Source organism: Balaenoptera musculus, chromosome 9, assembly GCF_009873245.2.
Source record: "Balaenoptera musculus isolate JJ_BM4_2016_0621 chromosome 9, mBalMus1.pri.v3, whole genome shotgun sequence".
NCBI classification, from domain to species: domain Eukaryota; kingdom Metazoa; phylum Chordata; class Mammalia; order Artiodactyla; family Balaenopteridae; genus Balaenoptera; species Balaenoptera musculus.
Window position 1 is genome coordinate 49462774 of NC_045793.1, and position 22984 is coordinate 49485757.

The following is a 22984-nucleotide window of genomic DNA, read 5'->3' on the forward strand; positions in this document are numbered from 1 at the left end:
ATGAATACACTATATACAGCAGAGTCATAACGAACACGATAGTTTGATTTGGGTTTATGCATTACATATTTAATCACTTACTGAGAACATTTTTTCAAAGTTATACTCTTATCAGGAAAATGTGAAAAAAGACATACATTTTCTGTGATTTTATGCCACAACCATCACTGTTTAGTAGATCATTTAATATTGAAACAATTACGCTGACATATCTTGTTCCATTTCCCCATCAAATAGAAATACAACTTTAAGATGGCTTAAAAATAATCATTCAGGTATTCTAAAATTTTTTAGTCATAAAATTAGCAAAATATGCTTTCTATTAATTCCTAAAGCAAAGATTTCAAATATAAAAAGGATATTTGCTATCTTGGAAGCATGTGATCTCATTCTACATGCAGCTCCCTTTCTAAAGAGGGTTAAAAAAAAAAACATTTCATGGGCTAAATTATGAAGTTTCTGTATTCAAAAGAATAACTGCAAGACTTATGATAAATTCTTTGTATTACATAATTTTTAGTAGTCATGCTCAATCAACAAGGTCAACAGAGATGTGTAAATATTCTGCTAAATAACACACTATACATACCTATTTTTTCAGTGTGGTAACATTAAAATAATCCGTTTCCTTCATTCGTATAATTTTGCAAAATGGGGAATAAATAAAGATACAAACACACAAGAACTTCTTAAGCAGGTAAGATTAACAGAGGTTAAAATTATATTTATTGATAAGTGGTAAGCCAAGGACTGACCCTGACACTAGTAACACCAAACTCAAAGTAGCTCTTGGTCAGAAAAGTGCAGTAGAGTGTGCATGAAAGTGACACCTTGTGGTCTCCTTAGTGGTCTGAGGTGATTTTTTTTTCCAACTGCTAAACTGTATTATTAACTCCTAATAAAAATTAACTAGTCAAAATTTAAAACATTCTGATCAAAATGGGTCTGTACATGCCTTTCAAACCCCTGCTGGTCATAGTCAGGAGGGAACTGCTCGCTGCACATTGGGCACACCTTCCAGTGACTTTCAACATGTTCTTCAAATTTGCTCTGATCATAGTTGGGAGGGAACATTAATTCACAGAGTGGACATTTCTTCTGAACATCAAAGCTTGAGGAAATAAAACGAAAGAATTACGTATTTCTAATAAACAGATTTTTAACAGCAGTAGTCTTCAGATACAGCGAGGTTACATTTATCTAGTTAAGCTGATATTCATACTAACACTTACCTTGAAAGTCTTCAGTTACGCCAAGAACCTCTTTTTCTGCTCCTAAAAGCTTGCTATTGACAATTGTGTAAACCATTTATAAAGCCTCTAATTTTAGTTTTACAGTTAGATTGACAAAGAAAATCTTTTTCTCATCAAAATCCAAAAAATACAATCACATTATGTGAAATGAGGCTCAGTGACAAGAATTCTTCAATTTTTAACTAACAAAATATGCCTTTTGTAAAACTATAAAGATTCATACAACTTGTAGCTTCCCAACAGTGTTCATTCAGTTTAACAACTAAAGATGTTTACAGCACCAGTCCTCAAGGTACGGCGCGCATCAGAACCACCTGGAGGCATGCTGAGATGCACACTGCTGGGCCCTACAGCAAGGATTTGGGGTTCAACAAGATCTGAGTTAAGGCCCTGGACCATATGCATTTCTAACAAATTTTCAAGGACCATACGTTGAGAGCCACAGGTAATCCCAATTCTACACAGGAAAGAGCAAAATTACCTGGGATCAAAGCAAAAGCCTGTTCCGTGCCCACGTAAATGCTGACTTGGAGGATCAGGAGCAGGGGGCACGTTCTCGTCTTCCTAGGCAAAAAATAATCGTGCAACTTTTGAGAAAAGTGAAACCAAATAGAAGTTCCTCAATTAACTCAATCAAGCACCATATAAAGGAAATAAGATTACACTTTAAAAAATTTACTTCTATTATCATTAAATTAGATTTTCATGTAAACATGTTTGAAAGTAACTTTTTTTTTTTTTTTTTTAGAGAGTATTTCACTATGGACTAAGTCTTACCTTGAAATAAAAAGCAGTATTCAGTGGAATGGAGAGTATACTACACCCGTGTGTGTGAATGAAGCAGAGATCAATAGACTTTTTTGACCGATATGTAGGTAACTTTACCAACTTTTTATCATTCCATACACTGGGTGACCACTTTCATAAAAATCTTAAGACTGCACTATTTTTCCTGTTATTCTCACTTAATGACTATTAGTCTGTAAGATAGGCAGGATCTTCTGTGATAATATATATCCACTGCACAATACGTAGAAATTATAAATAAAGGAAAACTAACAGTGTGTGTGTGTGTGTGTATGTTTTGGGGCAAATACACAAGCGAATCCAACTGGAAAACCATGTTAAAGCGAAGCAATGCACCAAACTACAGGCCTCAAAAACCCTGATGTAAAACAATCAGATTCAAATTTAAATATCTGATTAACAGATTATCAAGGAAGACTCCTAAAACCCTGTAAATCTGAGTCTGAATCAGAAAGAAAATGCTGGTTTGAATTTCCATGCCTGCATCCCTCTAGTCACTTTTTATAGATTTGCACATTGCTGCTACATCAATATCCAAACACAGACTGTCACTTCATATCCAAAGCAGCCACATCCATCTGAAGTGCCCATTTGCTTTCTTTCCCTGAGCAGTTTGTTAGCTGCTTTCATGCCATGAACTAACAGCACACAACAGGTAGAAGAGGCACTGATGAAAGTCCTTATGTTGCTGGGTAGTCATGATTGCCCCAGAACTATTAATAGGCTAAGTCAGGTCTGTCATAGGAAGAGGTTCCAAAAAAGTGTATGTGACTTGAAATTTGAAGTGACCAAACAAAAGATAAATTGAATTCTTTTTTTTTCTTTTGAAGGGGGGGAGGGAATAGTTAAGGGAAGGCAGGGTAACTTAGCTATTATCCTGACAATTATCCCCCCCTAAAAGCTCAAAAAAGGAGGTGAGAGACTTTTTTTTTTCCCATGTGCATCACATGAGAAAACACTTTTGTTTACATATGATTCCCTTAGGATGTAACTGGGCAAAAGAAAAACAGGATCAATAACCTAATAGGGCATTGAGAAGTTGGGGAATATTGGGCAAGTACTTCATATACTTCAAAAATTAAAAGTCTTTAAGTAACTAAAATCCAGACAGTTTTTAAATCTGCAGGTACAAAGAGGGAAGATGATTTAGTAGCTGAATCTGCTAAGCTTACATATGTATAACAGGCAAATTATGATTCTGTGCCACATTACTCCGGCTGCCATACTTAGGCCTTCCAGCAACAATATCTGAAAATGAATCTGCTTAAACAACTACATATAAAATAATGAACAAAATTTTCTCATATCTAAATGACATAAAAATATATAAATGTTTTAAAAAATTTTGAAATGCTATTGAAGAAAATGAGAATAATAAAATGAAAGGTCTTCATATTCTACTTTTCAAAATTCTTGATGAGACATATTTATAATATTGTACAACTTTCTAGGGGTGAAAAATATAATGGAACCAAAACTCTCACAACCACCTTTCCCTGTGTTTTACAACAGCTGCAGCTCACACCAATTCACTGCTTCCGTGAAGCAGCTAACAATACAGTTTGGAACTAGCTAAGGTGCTAGGTTCAGACCACCTATCAGACATGTTAACCCTGCTTATAAAATATGTGGATGAGGGGGCAAAAAAAGCAATTTATACTTTCTAAGCCATATATAATTTGGTAAGGGTAACTATTATTCTGTATCTTCTACCAGAATAAAAGGGGAGAGGGACTGAAGAGTAGAATTCTAGATGTAATAGTGAGACATAAGTCCTCATGAAATAAGAAATCACCTACTGAGAGAATAGTTTAAAACCAGGAAGTATGTAATAAAATCTGAGTAACCAATTCATATAATAAAGTCTTTGGTGATCTTGTCATGCAAAATGACCAAATTTTCACTCACAAATACAGTTATTCCATTTTACTCATCAAGCTCGGCTAATTAGTTTCCAAACCATACTAGTTTACATATAACAAATTAGCCCAGGAAGTGAGGCTGTTAAGGCAGGCTCATGGCCAGCAACAAAAAATGGCTACTGGTGAAAAAAGAGAGGAAAGCAGACAAGAACCCAAAACATCAAATAGGATTTCAACACTGGATCATACAGCTTTACTATACACCTTAAAAGAATGTGAGGACATCATTCAATATTGAGTTTTTAATTAATAAACTTCAGTCATCAAGGTTATTAGTATTCTATTTTAGCAAGATTTCCACCCCAAACTACTAAAATAATCAAGTTTTAGCACTGAAAGTTGTCAACTCAAAAGAATTTTGAATAGCAAGTTTTAAAGTATAAGTACCTAGTATTTTAGCTAAACTGCTGAAATAATCTTGTAAGCAAATATTACTGGGAATACCACACTGAAATGTATTTATGAACAATTCCAAATAATTAAATTTTTCTTAAGAAAACATTTTCAATAGCATTTTAATCTCTACAAAGGTCTAAACACTCTACATTGTTCATGTACCTTTAGACCCATGAGCACAATACTCTTTCTATTTGCAAACTGGTTTTTAAGCAAAGGAAACATGCTACGGTAAACTGAAGCTCTATTTGAAACCCAAAACTTCTCAGGAGATGCTCACCCAAAATCTAGTCTCTAAAAAATATTCTTGTTTTTATCAAAGTATATAACCAGTTTGAACATCTGAAATAGTATTAAAATTGGTTAATCTCTCAGACAACAAAATACATTTAATCATAGTAAATTCAAAATGCAATCATGATCATAAAAATACAATTACCATACGATACAACAATTCTATTTCTGGGTATATATCCAAAAGAACTGAAAGCAGGAACTCAAACAGATATACTGGTACACCTATGGTCATAGCAGCATTATTCACAATAGCCAAAAGGTGGAAACAACTCAAATGTCTATCAATGGATGCATGGAAAAACAAAATGTGGTATACACATACAATGAAATATTACTTAGCCTTAAAAAGGAAGAAAATTCTGACATCTTACAACATGAATGAATCTTGAGGACATATATTAAGTGAAATAAGCCCATCACAAAAAGATAAATACTATATGATTCTATTGTACTTATATGAGGTATCCAGAATAGTCAAATTCAGAGAGACAAAGTAGAATGGCAGTTGCCAGGGGCCAGAGGGAGAGAGGAATGGAGTTGTTGTTTAACGGGTATAGAGTTTCTGTTTTGCAAGATGAAAAGAGTTCTGAAGACTTGCTGCACAACAACGTGAATATACAGTTGACCACTGAACAATGAGGATTTGAACTGCATAGATCTGCTTTTATGTGGGATTTTTTTCAATAGTATATACTACAATACTACATGAAATGAGGTTGGTTGGATCCTCGAATGCAGATCTGTGGATATGGGAGAAACCACAGATGTAGAGGACCAACTGTAAGTTATACTCAGATTTTCAACTGCATGGAGAGTTGGCACCCCTAACCCTCGCATTTAGGGTCATCTGTACTTACTGCTATAGAAGCATGTACTAAAAAATAGTTAAGATGGTAAATTTTATGTGTATTCAACCACAATAAAATATGCAATTGTGATCAAACTAGCAATACACACTCAGGAGCTAATGATTGAGTTACACCATCTAAATCATTAGGATTCAGACAATCAGAATTTCTGAAACTGTGTTATGGTTCTACCTTTGCCAGGAATTATTAATTGAAATATTTAGATATCATTAAGGAGCTAGTAATGAATATCAATGAAGAAAGATCCACCACTTAATAGAACTTTTACTAAGTTAATAATTACTACTTTAGTTTAAGAACATCCTATAAGAAACATTTGCTAAGGCCAAAATCAACACATTAAGAACAGAGTACCAATGACTCTGGGTAACTTTTATATACAACTAAAGAATTAACGTTTATCCTTATAACTGTATTAAGTAATATTAGTCAACATTCTCTTTTTATGAGATGTTACTGTTTAAGCTCAGCCAAACATCCATTTCTAGTAATATGTCAATGAAGGAATATCATTGAATTATAACTCCATAAAATTTAAAGGTATTTTAAAAATAGGAAAGCAAATAATTTTGTAAGATCTCTATTTTCAAATGTCACTTTTCTCAGATACATGCAGCCCTATGTTCATGCAGCATTATTTACAAGAGCCGAGACATGGAAACAACCTAAATGTCCATCGACAGATGAATGGATAAAGAAGATGTGGTATATATGTATACAATGGAATATTACTCAGCCATAAAAAGAGTGAAATAATGCCATTTGCAGCTACATGGACCTAGAGATTATCACACTAAGCGAAGTAAGTCAGAAAGAGAAAGACAAATACCATATGATATCACTTACATGTGGAATCTAAAATAATGACACAAATGAACTTATCTACGAAACAGAAACAAACTCACAGAGAGCAGACTTGTCGTTGCTGAGGGGGGCTGGGGGGAGGGGGGTGGATTGGGAGTTTGGGATTAGCAGATGCAAACTATTACATATAGAATGGATAAACAACAAGGACCTATTGTACAGCACAGGGAACTATATTCAATGTCCTGTAATAAACCATAATGGAAAAGAATACCAAAAAAAGTTACTTTTCTCCATATCCAAAACTTAAAACAAACCAAAGACCTAAATTAGAAGCTAGAGCTACCTTAGATAAAGCAATGGTTTCTGAGATACGACAACAAGAGTACAAGCAAAAAAAGGATACGTAAATTTGACTTCATCAAAATTTAAAACTTTTGTGCTGCAAAGGATACCACCAAAAGAATATAAAGACAATCCACAATGGGAGAAAATATTTGCAAATCATTTATCTGGCAAGGGACAAACAATCCTATATAAAAATGGCCAAAGGACTTGAATAGACATTTTCCCAAAGAACATATACAAATGGTCAACCAGCACATTAAAGATGCTCAATATTATTAGCCATCAGGGAAATGCAAATCAAAATCATGATGATATGCCACTTCTCATCTACTTCGATGGGCTATCATCAAAACAACAGACAACAAGTGTGGGTAAAGATGATGTAGATAAACTGGAACTCTTACACTTACACACTGCCAATGGAAAAGGAATCAGGCAATTCTTCAAAAGGTTAAACACAGAGTTACCCTATGACCCAGCAATTCAACTCCTAGGTATATAACCAAACTGGAAAAGGTATTCAAACAAAAACTTGTACATAAGTTCACAGCAGCACTATCCACAAGAGCCAACTGTTAATCAACAGAGGAATGGATAAACAAAATGTGGTATATCCATACAACACACTATTCAGCATTTAATACAAAGGAATGCAGTACATTTTTCATGCTAAATATGTATGCATGCTAAAACATGGATGGATCTTGAAAACATTATGCTAAGTGAAAGAAGCCAGTCACAAAAGACCTCATATTAGAAGATTTGACTCACATAAATGTCCAGAATAAGCAGCTCTACAGAGACAAAGTAACTGCTAAAGGGTACAGGGCTTCTTTTTGTGGTGAGGAAAATGTCCTAAAATTGAATGTGGTGATAGCTGCACAATTCTCTGAATATACTAAAAACCACTGAATTGTATACTTTAAATGGTGATTGTATGGTATGTGAATTATATCTCAATAAAGCTGTTACCAAAAATTACTTTTCTAAGATGATCTGAACATTAGTAGGCAGAAAATAAAAATAATTAAAAGCATTTCTTTAGCTAAAATCATTAGTCACAAATATTTAAATAGACCCTACTGTATATGAAGGGCATTGTACTATATGGTATAGAGAAGGTAAAATTCAGCATTAAGAGATGCCAACCAGGGACTTCCCTGGTGGTCCAGTGGGTAAGACTCCACACTCCCAATGCAGGGGGCCTGGGTTCGGTCTCTGGTCAGGGAGCTAGTTCCCACATGCATGCCGCAACTAAGAGTCCGCATGTCGCAACGAAGATCCCGCATGCCGCGACTAAGACCAGGCGCAGCCTAAATAAATAAATATTTAAAAAAGAAAGAAAAAAAAAAGAGATGCCAACCAGAGATACATAATCAGCTGGAAATAAGTGTGTATTAAAAAAACTAAAAATAGAACATAGAATTCATGTAATCTTTTTTTTTTTAATTTATTTTATTTATTTTTGGCTGCGCTGGGTCTTCGTTGCTGTGCGCAGGCTTTCTCTAGTTGCGGTGAGCGGGGGCTACTCCTCATTGCAGTGCGTGGGCTTCTCACTGAGGTGGCTTCTCTTGTTGCGGAACACGGGCTCTAGGCCCGCAGGCTTCAGTAGTTGTGGCTTGTGGGCTCTAGAGCACAGGCTCAGTAGTTGTGGTGCACAGGCTTAGTTGCTCTGTGGCATGCAGGATCTTCCAGGACCAGGGCTTGAACCCACGTCTCCTGCGTTGGCAGGCGTATTCTAAACCACTGCGCCACCAGGGAAGCCCCTCATGTAATCCTTTTGATGAAGTCTAATTTATCTATTTTTTCCTTTGTTGCTTGTGCTTTTGGTGTCATATCTAAGAAACCATTGTCTAACATCACAAAGACCTACCTCTATGTTTTCTTTTGAATTTTATACTTTAGCTCTTATATTTAGGTTCAATTTGAGTTAATTTTTGTATATGGTATGAGGTAGAAGTCCAATTACATTTTTTTTGCATATGGATATCCAAATGTCCCAGCATCATTTTTGAAATGATTATTCTTTCCCCTTTGAAATGTCTTGGGGGACTTCCCTGGTGGTGCAGTGGTTAAGAATTGGCCTGCCAGGGGCTTCCCTGGTGGCGCAGTGATTGAGAATCTGCCTGCCAATGCAGGGGACACGGGTTCGAGCCCTGGTCTGGGAAAATCCCACATGCCGCGGAGCAACTAGGCCCGTAAGCCACAATTGCTGAGCCTGCGCGTCTGGAGCCTGTGCTCCGCAACAAGAGAGGCCATGATAGTGAGAGGCCCGCGCACCGCGATTAAGAGTGGCCCCCACTTGCCACAACTAGAGAAAGCCCTCGCACAGAAACGAAGACCCAACACAGCCAGCCAGCCAGCCAGCCAGCCAGCCGTAAATGAATGAATGAATGAATGAATGAATGAATGAATTGGCCTGCCAATGCAGGGGACACGGATTCGATCCCTGGTCCAGGAAGATCCCACATGCCGCGGAGCAACTAAGCCCTTGCGCCACAACTACTGAGCCTGCGCTCTAGAGCCCGCATGCCACAACTACTGAAGCCCGTGCGCCTCGAGCCCGTGCTCTGCAACTAGAGGAGCCACCGCAATGAGAAGCCCGCGCACTGCAACGAAGAGTAGCCCCTGCTCACCGCAACCAGAGAAAGCCCATGCGCAGCAACAAAGACCCAACACAGCCAAAAATAAATTAATTTAAAAAAAAAAGTCTTGGCAGTCTTGATAAAAGTGAATTGACTGTAATTATATACTACTTTTGTAAACAGAAAACATATTGGTTATATTCAAAGTAAAATTTTAAAAATAAGACAACATATGAAAAATGGCAAAATTTAAGAAAGGCAAAAATTCCATGTGTCATGACAATGGGAAACAGGACTTGATTCTTTCAAGCAGTGATTCCCAACAATTTTGGAATCATAGCCCCTTTGAAAACCACAGATCCTTCTGAGAATAAAAACTAAAAAACTCATCAGAAAAAAATGTAAATACAAAAATTGTCAGTCTTCAATTGGGGAGTTCATAGTGAAGGATTCATGTGGAAAGCTGCAAACTACACATTAACAGAATGTGTGAACCTCAGTCTTTCAGAGATAGAGGAGAAAGGAAAGAAGTAAAAGCTAGTCAGGTGGAAGGGAAACACTATACAAAGGCATAAAAACAACTGGAAAGTGGGATATGTGTTAAAGGAAGAGAAAGTAATCCAACCTTGCCTGATGGGCTTTAGGAAGTTTAGACCAGTGCAACTCAAACTTTATTAAGCACATGATCACCGAAAGACTTTGTTAAATGCAGTCTGATTCTCTGTAGGTCTGGAGTGGAGCCAGAGATTCCTTATTTCTAACAAGCTCCCAGGAGATACCAATAGTGTTAGTCCAAAAATGATATTTTTGTGTAGCAAGAGTTTAGACCATGGTTCCCAAAACTGTGCAGGAGGCTACTGAGATGCTAAAGGTGCCATTAACTGAGAAAGTTTGGGAACCTCTGGTTTAGTCGTTTGGTAGGTTGATAGGTGGTAAAACCACAACTTCCATAGCCAAACTGATGAGGCTGTACGCTTACCAGCTGTATGACTTGAAGCAAGCCAGGTAGTCTGTCTCTGTTTCCTCCAATATAGTAACAGTTTCTACCTCATAGGACAGCTATGTAGAGTTAATATATTTAAAGTGTTAAGCATTAGCTGTCCAATAAAACTACAGAAATGTCTATTGCCATCACTATCATCATAATTACAACTATGAGGTGAAGGGGAGTGAGTCATAAAAGCCTTTTTTGATCTGACAGAAAGTTTTTGGTGCAGAAGGGAGGAGATATGGCAGGTATGACTGGAGGGGGCTGGAAGTACAGCCGCTTCAACCCCAACTGAAAGGCACTGGGTCCCGGGCTGTTAAATACTTCCAGGGCAAAGAACCAGAGAAAAGGGACAGGTCAACTCAGAGCTGCTTTTTATACTTTAACTAAAACACTTCATTTGCAAGTGATTTTTGTTGCTGTAATGACAAGAATTTTTTTTAAAAAATATGGTCTGAATGTACATAAAAATTAGTTTCTGTCTAATGTGAAAAATCTTCTGATAGCAAAATACAATTACCCAAGGTGTGCCTATTAAGACCCCTTCCATCTCATTACCAAATCTAAGCATGTCAGCAAATGAGCACAAGACTCTAACACTGCTTCTCATGGGTTTGCAGGAGGGCAAAGCACACAGATCAGAAAGAACATTCTGCTAATTAAACTGAAGCAGATGACTACAGAAGAGAAGAGCTTGTCACATGTAACATCTGTGCCAAGAATGATCAGATTAAATATGCAAAATGTGAAGTAAAGGTGTGAAAAAGCAGTAAGATGATACTCTAGACTTCATATAGGCTACCAAAGTTCTGACAGTTTTCCTAATTATTCCCAGTAATGGATATAGGAGGCCAAAAGGCAGAAGAGAGAAATACATTTTTCTCCATTATGGGTGTTGAGCACTAGGGCTAAAATCATGCCTGTCTGAACACTGATCAGTTTCTGCAAAGGTTAATAGCAATTAAATGCAGCAAACTAGATTAAATGAGAGACAGGTCATGATACCGCTGTACTTGCAAAGAGCACGATAAAGCATTTCTTTTAAACACATCTTAATGCACAGAAAATCCGAAAAGAGCTGCTATGAGGAAAAGGATCTATTAAATGGTGAAGAAATCTCTTAAATGAAATAAAAAGAATGCCATGCCACGTAAACTGATTCAATTATCAACAGTACTGTACTGCTGAGAGATTAAATACTAATGATGTCTACAAGAGTATTTCTCTGAAAAAGAAAACTATGATACACACACTTCTTTTTCTTGCTAAAGATAACGAAGAGTCCACTTTATAATTTAAAGTGGGATATAAATGCAAAACTGAAAAGATGCACACCAAAGCATAACACTGTCATTAACACTTTGCTTCTTGCAACCTAGTACATCTACAATCAAAAGAATATAGTAAATAACTCTGTGATAATTAAGATTAAACTATCTGTGACTACAGTTAATACTGTATTGTATATTTGAAAGTTGCTAACAGAGTAGATCTTAAAAGTTCTCATCACAAGAAAAAAAAATTATAGCTGTATGATGATGGATGTTAACTAGACTTGTTATGATGATCATTTCGCAATATACACAAATACCGAATCATTATGTTCCACACCTGAAACATATGTTATATGTCAATTATAGCTCAATCTAAAAAAAATTTTTAAGATTAAACTATCTTATAACTACAATATTCTAAGGTCATTCTCTCCATAAATCCTAAAGTGTAAGTCTGAAGCATATTAATGGTTGATTTTTCAAATTTAAATACAAGCAGATTTTTCAAAAAATCAAGTAAGCAATCATGTGTACACACAAGCATATACATTCTCTCTTTCCACACACACATAACTCTCTACACAGGACAAAAAATAAAAGGGACAGGCTCAGAAAATAGAAATTCAATTTACTTTACTATCCTCAGGGTCTTCTAAACCATCAGGTCGACTTAGGTTTCGAGCAGGCTGGCTGCAGACAACATTATCTTCCAGTCCCCAAGAGGGTACTCTCACAGGTGGCCTTTGGATTTCATCTGGGTAAAAAGCACCATCTGCTCCATCTGAAATAAACATTTTGGAAGGGTAGGGTAAAAGCTGGTACTAAAATTAGAATCTCTGTGTATAGCTATGATGAACAGAATATAAAGAACCACTTTAGTGTATCCAAAAAAATGTCTTTTTTTTTTAACCCAAATGATCTTTAAAAATAAGAACTATGTGCAATAAGCAAATAGACTCCTCATTCATGGTGTACTGCTTCTAGATGAAGCCAGTTAGTGTTAAACATTAAAACTGCTTATTATAAAACAAGATTTCTGTTAGAGTTGATCATACCAACAGTTCTCTAATCCCAGGAAGATACAAACAAACAAAAAAAACTCCACATTCAGCTAACCCCAACCAAAAATATTTTAATAACCTCTTGTTTCCTGTGTTGCATAAGGATTACCAAACTGCAGAACTGGTTGTGTATTTGGCACTGCAGGAACATGACCATTTTGCTCTGAGCTGGTGTTGAAACACTGTGAGATCTGCTGAGGACTCTGGGAATTCTGACCCTCCAATTTCCTTTCTGCTTGATTTTCTATACTCCTTTTAAGTTCCTAAAATTAACAAAAACAAAGGTGAATAAGCAACCAAATATTTTTTAACAAGAAGAGCATTATTTAGCCAAAATATAACAATAAAATGATTTCCCTATTATATTTAAAGTATACAGTTGGAAAGGCTGGTTCTCAACTTCTCATAAATGTCCCTTCCACATCTAACAAAATCAGAAAGCAGGATAAAGCCCAATATATTTTCAAATTTATTTGTGCCAATAAAGTACCCTTTTTATTGCTAATTGAGAGGAAATTGCGAATCTCTTACAATTTAGCTATTAGTAAAAATCACAAGACAAAAAACAACTCAGACTGCTTCCCTAGTAAACTCTATTGAACATTTAAAAAAATACTAATCTTGTATAAACTCTTTCAAAAAAACTAGAGGAAAAAACACTGTCTCAGCTTACTTTACAAGACCAGTATTATCCTGATACCCAAACCAGTGACATCACAGGAAAACGGCAGACCTCAACTGCAGACCCTCACGAATACTGATGTAAAAATCCTTAATTAAGAGATCAAATTCAATATTAGAAAAGAATACATTGGGACTTCCCTGGTGGAGCAGTGGTTAAGAATCTGCCTGCCAATGCAGGGGACATGAGTTCGATCCCTGGTCTGGGAAGATCCCACATGCGGCGAAGCAACTAAGCCCGTGCGCCACAACTACTGAGGCTGAGCTCTAGAGCCCGTGCTCCACAACAAGAGAGGCCACCACAATGAGAAGCCCTCGCACCACAACAAAGAGTAGCCCCCGCTCGCTGTAACTAGAGAAAGCCCACACGCAGCAACGAAGACCCAACACAGCCAAAAATAAATAAATTTATTAAAAAAAAAAATCATGACCAAGTGGGTTTTATCACAAGAATGCAAATTTAGTTTAACATCCAAAAATCAATGTAATTCATCACATGTTCATAGACTAAAGGAAAAAAGCATACAATCATTTCAGTAACTGCAAGAAGAAACATTTTATAAAATTCAACAGGCATCCATGATTTAAAAAAAAAAAAAAAGACATCTACAAAAACCTACAGTGAATCTTAATGGTGAAAAATTAAATGGTTCTACCTAAGATCAAATATTAAGGCAAAAATGTCTGTTCTAACCACTTCTATTCAACATTATACTGGAGTTTCTTTTTTTTTTAATATTTATTTATTTATTTGGCTGCACCGGGTCTTAGTTGCAGCACTCGGGATCTTCGATGCGGCGTGCAGGATCTTTTAGTTGCTGCATGCGGGATTTAGTTTCCTGACCAGGGATCAAAGCCAGGCCCTGTGCATTGGGGAGCGCAGAGTCTGGACCATCAGGGAAGTCCCTATACTGGAGGTTCTAAACAGTGTTAAGATTAAGGCAAGATTAAGATTAAGGCAGACAGACTGGAAGGGAAGAAGTAAAACCATCTTTACTCACAGATGATATGATCATAGAAGTGGAAAATCCTAATGAATACACTAGAACTAGGAAAATGAGTTAATTTAGCAAGGCTGCAGTATATAAGGTCAATATATAAAACCAACTGTACTGCTATGTATCAGCAACACACAACTGAAAAATGAAATTTTTTAAAATTCTATTTATAGTAACATTCATAGATTAAAAATTAAATACTGAGGAATAAATTTAGCAAAAGATGTGCAAGGCCTATGAACTAAAAGCCACAAACATTACTGAGAGAAATTAAAGAGAGCCTCAGCAAATGGAGAAATATACCACATTCATGGACTGGAAAACTTATTTTTATGCTATTAATTCCCCCCAAATTGATCTACAGATTCAATGCGATCCCAATCGAAATTCCAGCAGGCTTTTGTATAAACTGACAAACTGATTCTAAAATGTACATGGAAACACAAAGGTCCTGGAATAGCCCATTTTTAAAAAGCAGAACAAACTTCAAGACTTACACAATCTGATTTCCAGACTTATTATAAAGCTATAATAATCAACTGAGTACAGTTTTAGCCTAAGGATAAACAGATTGGGGGTAGGCAAACTTTTCCATAAAGGGCCTGATGGTAGATATTTTCAGCTTTGTAAGACACAGTCTCTGTCACAACTACTAAAATCTCTCTCTGCTATTGCAGCCATAGACAATACCTAAAAATGAATGGGCATGGCAATGCACTTTAATAAATCCTTATTTACAAAAACAGGCCAGAAGCCAAATTTGGATGTAGGCCTTAGTATGCTGACCCCTAATATAAATCAATAAAACAGAAAAGAGATTCCAAAAATATACCCATACTCTTGTCAATTAATTTTCAACAAAGATGCAGAAGTAATACAATGGAGGAAAAATGTTCTTTTAAATATATGATGCTAAAAAACTGGATATCTGCATACAAATAAACAAATTTTGACTACATATCATTCCTTACACAAAAATTAATTTTAAGTAGATCATAAATCTAAACATAAGGCTGAAACTATAAAATATACTGGATTAAAAAATAGGAGAAAATCTCTGTAACCCTGGGTTAGGCAAAAATTTCAGATAGGACACATATAGCATGAACCATTAAGAAAAACATTGCTAAACTGGACTACTTCAGAATTAGAAGCTTTTGCTCTTCAAAAGACAGTATTTTTAAAAATGAAAAGGTGAACCACAAATTGGGAGAAAATATTTCCAAAATACATAACATAGAAATTGTATTTGGAATATATTTTTTTAAACTCTTAAATCCAAAAAAGATAACCCAATAAAAATCAGGTAAAAGATCTGAACAGACACTTCACAGAAGAATATATATGAATGGCCTGTAGGCACATGAAAAGATGTTGAGCATCACCAGTCAGTCATCGGGGACTATCCGGAAAAAAACAAAAACACTAATCTTAAAAGATACATACACCCTAATGTTCATAGCAGCACTATTTAAAATAGCAAAGATATGCATGGAAGTAACCCAAGTGCCCATCAACAGACAACTGGATTAAGAAGATGGGTGTGTGTGTGTGTGCACGCGTGCGTGCACTTGATTCAATAAGTCAAAGACAAATACTATATGTATGGTATCACTAATATGCGGAATCTAAAAAATAATATGAATGGCTGTATATACAAAAAAGAAACAGACTCACAAATATAGAAAACAAACTTGTGGTTACCAAAGGGGAGGGGGGAGGGACAAATTAGGGGTATGAGATTACAGATAACAACTACTATATATAAAATAGAAAAAAAAAAAAAAATAGATAAGCAACAAGGATTTACTGTGTAGCATAGGGAATTATACCCATTATCTTGTAATAACCTATAATGGAATATAATCTGCAAAAATACTAAATCACTATGCTCTACACCTGAAACTAACACAATATTGTAAATCAACTATACTTCAATTAAAAAAATTTTTTTTTAAGTTTAACATTAAAAAATAATAATTAAAGGGCTTCCCTGGTGGTGCAGTGGTTGAGAATCTGCCTGCCAATGCAGGGGACACGGGTTCGAGCCCTGGTCTGGGAAGATCCCACATGCCACGGAGCAACGAAGCCCGTGCGCCACAACTACTGAGCCTGCGCGTCTGGAGCCTGTGCTCCGCAGCAAGAGAGGCCGCCATAGTGAGAGGCCTGTGCACCGCGATGAAGAGTGGCCCCCGCTTGCCGCAGTTAAAGAAAGCCCTCGCACAGAAACAAAGACCCAACACGGCAAAAAATAAGTAAATAAATAACCATGCCCTATGACTAAAAAAATAATAATAATAATAATAATAATAATTAAAAAAACACTAGTCGTCAGAGAAATTAAAACTAAAACCACAATGAGGTAACCCTACACACTCACTAGAATGACTAGAATTAAAAACTGACAATACCAAGGGCCAGTGACTGGAATGCTCATACACTGCTGGTGGGAATGCAAAGTGTACAGCCTCTTTGGAAAACAATCTGGGTGTTTCTTAAAAACATACACTTACATACCATATAAGCCAGCAATTCCCTTCCTAGGTATCTACTCAAGAAAAATGAAAACACATGTCCACAAAAAAACTTGTAAGAGAATGTTCATAGCAGCATTACTCATAACAGCAAAACATGAGAAATAATTTGAATGCCCATCAGCTGGTAAAAGGATTAACGTCTATCAACTAGTGAATAAATTCTGTATGACCACATTTATGTGAAATGCTAGAAAAAGTAAAACTATAGAGTAACAGAAAGTAGAACAGTGGTTGTCTGGGGCTGGGGGAAGCTGGAGGAACAGACTACATATGAGCGTGAGGGAATTATGTGCAGCAATGAAACATTCTATAGTTTGAATGTAATGGTAGAGAACTATATGTATTTGACAAAATTCATCAAATTGCACTTAAAATGAGAGAATTTTATCATATGTAAATTGCACCAGGGACTTCCGTGGCAGTCCAGTGCTTAAGACTTCGCCTTCCAATGATGGTGGGGTCCAGGTTCAATCTCCCTGGTCGGGGAGCTAAGATCCCACATGCCCCACAGCCAAAAAAACAAAACATAAAACAGAGCAATACTGTAACAAATTCGATAAAGACTTTAAAAATGGTCCACATCCAAAAAAAAAAAAAAAAACTTTAAAAATAAAAATTAAAAATTAAAAAATTCAACCAAACATATTAACAAAGGATATAAGAATGAAAATTTTCATCTGTAAAGTAAAATTCAGCTGGTTTTGCTGATTGTCATCCCTTGGGAGTAGAGATGAGACTCTATGTTAACAAATTTTTACCTATAAAATGACCTTAAAATAGAGTAAGTGGCCTTCAAATGGAATAAGTCATTATCACTGAGAGCAAAACTGGTAAACATGAAAAATGCAAGTCAATTTAGGTTTGAAAAGAGAAATGGGAATTAAAAGTTCTTCCTAAGCACGTGAAAAGAGTACAGAAGGCATATGAAATATAACATATTGCAGGATTGGTAAGTGAATGATTTACTTAGAACACAGGATGCATGTTAAGAGTAGAAGAAATGCAGCTAAAAACAACAGGTTGAAGGGCAAATGTGCCAGATGCGTCATACAGTTTACTACAATGGGCCTAACAGTTCTTGAACAATAATAACACAGTGAAATGGTCCTTAGCAAGGTTAATCTAGCAAAACTATACTGGGCACAGCTGAAAGTAGAAACAAATAATCAGGGGCGCAGCATGACATGGTGGATTGGAGTCAGACCAGAATTTGCTCATCAGCTCCAGCACAAATAACCCTGAGGAACTTATCTTCTTCAGGCCTCAGAGGACTACTGAGAAATGAGGGGAGTGTTTAGAACACAGCAGGCCCTCAACGGATGTCCCCTCACCTCCAAGACTCAAAAACCCCTGACATACCACTATAGTAATTCAAGATGTTTAAGTGGAAATGTGAAGAGAGAAAAAGGGAGAGAGTAAATTTTTAAAATATTTCAAAGATGATTCAAGAAAAGCGAAAAAAGGGCATGAAAGCAGCAAAAGAGTTAAGAGATGATAAAATACTTCTACAAAAGTGTAAGCAAATCAATTTAAAGGAGTATGGTTAAGTTCTTCTGTAAGCAAACAATAAACTACTTAAATGGAGTCAAGGGTTTCATCAAAACATTTATGCATGCGCTGACAGAGCCAAGGAACTTCATAGAGAATTCCAACCTAATAAAGAGTTTCCTCTAGGTTCATACTCCACTCCTCTACCATCAAAGATAAAATAAATCCTCTGCAAATAGTATAAGGGTAAGAAAAGGAGGAATAAGCAGCTTTGATTCCTCATGGGGGAAACTGAGGCAGGGTAAACAGAACACAGGAACATGGACAAAATAGTTATGATTAGGTTGTTTGGCAAATTAGAAGACTGAACTCTTGACTCAGAGAAGATTCTTAAATTTGTATTCACAATGCATGCTTCCCCCCCCCCCACAAAAGGATCCATGTTTAGAATTCAGGAGATCCATGAACTTAAATGAAAAAAAAAAAAAATTTATATCTTTTCACTAACTTCTAACTGAAATTTAGCATTTTCTTCAATTATGGATGTAGGCAAAAAAACATAGCAACAGTTGCAGTACCTTTAATTTTGTCACCCACAAAAATCACAGATATACTCAAGATACCTTCCATTAATCATTTATAAATATATACAAATATTACTCTTCTATTCTTAAAAAGGAAGCAGATCATCTGGAAATATGAAATGATGATTCAGAAAAATCGCTAGTCAGGTACCTGATGTTAAACAACATTTTGAAAGTTTTACTTTAAAAAATTTTTTATTTTAATTTTTTCTCTGGTAATAGTTAATAAAGTACTTCCCACCATCATTTTCATCATTATTTGCCATTGTGCTTTTGCTTTATTATTTTCTTTACTCTTCCCTTTTCATATTTCTAGTAAGGGGCTTATACAGAATATCTGAAATAGTATGAAAATGATAAATAATTCTAAATAGTGGATTTGGAATGACATGAAAAAATAAGATACTTTAAGGTATATTAAGTTTCTAAATAAATTTAAATTGGTAGGGTTTTTAATCCTAAATTACTTCATACTATTAAAAGTTATTTTTAAAATATATTTTTTTATAATACTAGGGAGTTAGTTACTTAAAAACACTATAATGAGTTTTTATCCACATATATGTTCAATACTTATTGAGTATCTAATATGCAGCAGGCACTGCTCTCCAGGCACTAGAGATTTAGGAATAACCAAAACACACAACAATTTCTGCCCACATGAAGTCTGTATCTAGAGCAGGGCAGATGGACAAGAAACAAAATAAGTAAAACACACATTCTGTTAGATGGTGATACATCCATTTTGTCATTTGCTCACTCAACTAATGCTTAATGATCACTTGGTTCATTCCAGGCACTGTCTGGATCTAGGTTTCGGTGCTGAACAAAAAGGACGTAATCCTAACTCTGCAGAGGATTGTGGCAGGAGTGAGGGTACTGAGAAACACTGGGGGAGAAGACAAACATGAAGCAAGCTGCTGAAATAGCAAACAGAAATTCTTATAAATACAGTCTTCAGAAGTAATATAAAACTATAGTGTCAGTAGCAGGGAAATCAAGAGTAACTCAAGAAGACAGGAAGTAGAAAGCAAACTGGCCTACTTCTATTGTATTCCTGGCAGGGCAGGGTATTAAATGACAACAAAACTGCTGATCCCACTACATTTCTTTTACCAAATATTTTTATAAGCAAATGCTATAAATTATGTTTGCCCCATTAACTTGTTTAGTCATTCAACAAATATTTAACTTCAAATATAAGGCACTGTACTAGAGGCTGCAAATACAGTGGTGAATAAAATAAACATGATCTCTGTTCTTCATGGACCTTATAATTAAGCAAAGGGAGTTGTTACAGAAATAAGCACAGAAATATTAACTACAAATTATGGTAAGTGCTATAAAATAAAAGTACAGCTCCCAGGTTTAAGTTTAAAAAAGGTACCTAATTTAGACTGAGAGGTCAAAGAAGTCCTCTCTGAAAAAGAGAGATTTAATCTGAGACTTAAAGAATAAGTCAAGAGTGGTAGGAATAGTTAAATATTCAGAGGAAAATAATAGGAATTATGGGATATACTTGAAAAAATACCACTGGGGGAAGAGAGAAGGGAACTACGGTTGAACAGACAAAATAAGATGGCACTGGGACTTCCCTGGCGGTCCAGTGATTAAGACTTTGCCTTCCAATGCATGGGGTGTGGGTTCGATCCCTGGTCAGGGAGCTAAAATCCCACATGCCTCATGGCCAAAAAAAAAAAAAAAAAACCAAAACATAAAAACAGAAGCAATACTGTAACAAATTCAAAAAAAAAAATACTTAAAAGAAAATTAAAATAAGATGCCACGAAGTAACATCTGTTGATTGCTCGATGAGAAGTACAACTGAGTTCGTTACATTATTCTCTTCTTACATATGTTTAAATTCTTCTGGGACTACCCTGGAGGTCCAGTGGTTAAGACGCCGGGCTTCCACTGCAGGGGGCACAGGTCTGATCCCTGGTTGGGGAACTAAGATCCTGTATGCCGCGTGGCGCAGCCAAAAAAAATTCTTCTTTAAAAAAAAAAGTTAACGAAGAATTGTAGGCAAGAATATTCCTAGCAAAGTACATGAACAAGGGCCCTGAAACAAGAAAGCAATTCATGAGTTGTAAGGCCCGAGTGACTACAACAGTTCTCAAAGTGTGGTCCCCAGACCAGTAGCGTCAGGAACTTGTCAAATGTGCAAATCTCAAGCCCCACCCCAGACCTACAAATCAGAAACTCTGGGAATGGAAGCCAGAAATCTGTATTTTAACAAATACATTGTAAAGCAACCATACTCCACTAAAAATTAATTTAAAAAAAAAATGTGGTACCCTAACAAACTATATTAAATGACATTATATGAATGTAATGTGAAAAAGGGCAATTTTCAAGATAATCTAGTCTGTGGCATTCTATATATATGACTGTATGTTGACCTTTCCCTGCAAAGGCACAAGCTCTGCTAACTTTTGTTTAGCTTGTAATAAGTCATGACTGTACTCTTATCATTACTTATAATGTTGTATTTGCTCATATTTCCCCAAATACATGTTGTATATCGCCATTTAATCTTTAATATTACAAAAAGGCAAAATATTTAAATAAATTTGATAATTACCTAAAAAACAAACAAATAATACAGGTGGTTCTGATTCAAGGTCAAGATTGAGAACACTACTGAGAGAAATTCTACAATAGAGGAGAGTCAAACAAGAAACTGTGGCTTAAAATGGGACTAAAGAGAGAGGCCAGTCATATAAAATATTACATGCTACGTTGAATTTTGGCAGGAATTCCTTGGTGGTCCAGTGGTTAGGACTCCGCGCTTTCACTGTTGCTTTCACTGCCAAGGGCACAGGTTCAATCTCTGGTTGGGGCACGAAGATCCCACAAGCCACACGGTGCAGCCAAAAAAGAATTTTGGCATTTATCCTAAATGCACTAATGCATGGGAGGCCCGTTAAGGAGCTTCAAGCAAGAAAGGATCAGCTTTACATTTTTAAAGGTTACCCTGCCTGTGGTTTGAATAACCTTTTACTTCAGTCAAACATAGAGGAGGACGGACTTCCCTGGTGGTCCAGTGGTTAAGAATCCACCTTCCAATGCAGGGGACGTGGGTTCGATCCCTGGTCAGGGAACTAAGATCCCACATGCCTCAACAAAAGATTCCGCATGCTGTGACGAAGATCCCACACGCCGCAACTAAGACCTGATGCAGCCAAATAAATATTAAAAAAAAAAAAACATAGAGGAGGAGAGTGACCTCATGGAAGATGGCAGAGAAGAAATTATGGCCCTCACCCAACTATCTGCATGGAACTGAATCCTGACAACAAGTAGTGAGCTCAGAAGTAGATCTATACCCGTGAGATGACTGAGCCCCATCTGACACACTGACTGCAGTCTTGCAAGATGTCTAAAGAGGACCCAGCTAAGCCACACCTGGATTCCTGACTCATAGAAACTGTGAGATAACAAATACTGTTTTAAGCCACTACATTTTCAGGTAATTTGCTGTGCAGCATAATTAATACAGTCACCATATTGTTTTCTGTTTGTGATTTCAGCCATTTGTAACACAACAAAATGTACAAATGGTTATAATCATTTAGCACTATCTTTCACTGTTATATATGAAACTTCAAAATAACTATATAAAACATTCTATATATATAATTTTACATATAAATTATATATAAATTTTATATATGAAATATATATTTTTTATAAATGTAAAATATATAAAAATAAAGTATCTTGATTGCTTCTCTCTAGCATTAGCTATTAACTCCAAGCACAAAATACACTTAGAGCCAGGTTTCTTACCAAAAATGGTTAAGGTACATCCATATTTCAAAAAGTTGTCTTAAGCATTTGGAATATATATATTGTCAACTTCTTGTCAAATCTGATTAGGTCATCATTGTTTTAACTTTGAAATACACTTGAGGAAAACTCATACTGGAAATAAAAAATCATTTTCTAACTCTTCATTTGTGCTCCTATTGTTTTAATTAGCTTTAATCCACTGTTTATTTGCAGGGATCTTTTTAACCCACTTGTCATTTTGTGTTACCATACACTGAAGGGGGCGAGGGAGAGAGAACAAACACAAGTAACCTTTGA

At 36.0% G+C, this 22984-nt stretch overlaps 1 protein-coding gene across 4 annotated transcripts in view; it reads right to left on the reverse strand.

The window, feature by feature from the left end:
- TAX1BP1 (Tax1 binding protein 1) overlaps positions 1 to 22984 on the reverse strand; it is a 92496-nt gene that overhangs the window by 821 nt on the left and 68691 nt on the right. For 3 of the 4 annotated variants that reach the window (XM_036864574.1, XM_036864573.1, XM_036864572.1), the window contains exons 15-18: positions 12684 to 12867; positions 12176 to 12324; positions 1735 to 1817; positions 956 to 1111 (exon numbers count right to left, since the gene is read on the reverse strand). In XM_036864574.1, coding sequence (XP_036720469.1) covers positions 956 to 1111; positions 1735 to 1817; positions 12176 to 12324; positions 12684 to 12867 — 572 coding nt within the window. Of the gene's footprint in view, positions 1 to 599; positions 1112 to 1734; positions 1818 to 12175; positions 12325 to 12683; positions 12868 to 22984 lie in introns of those variants that run through there. The other variant, XM_036864575.1, reaches the window with a different exon arrangement.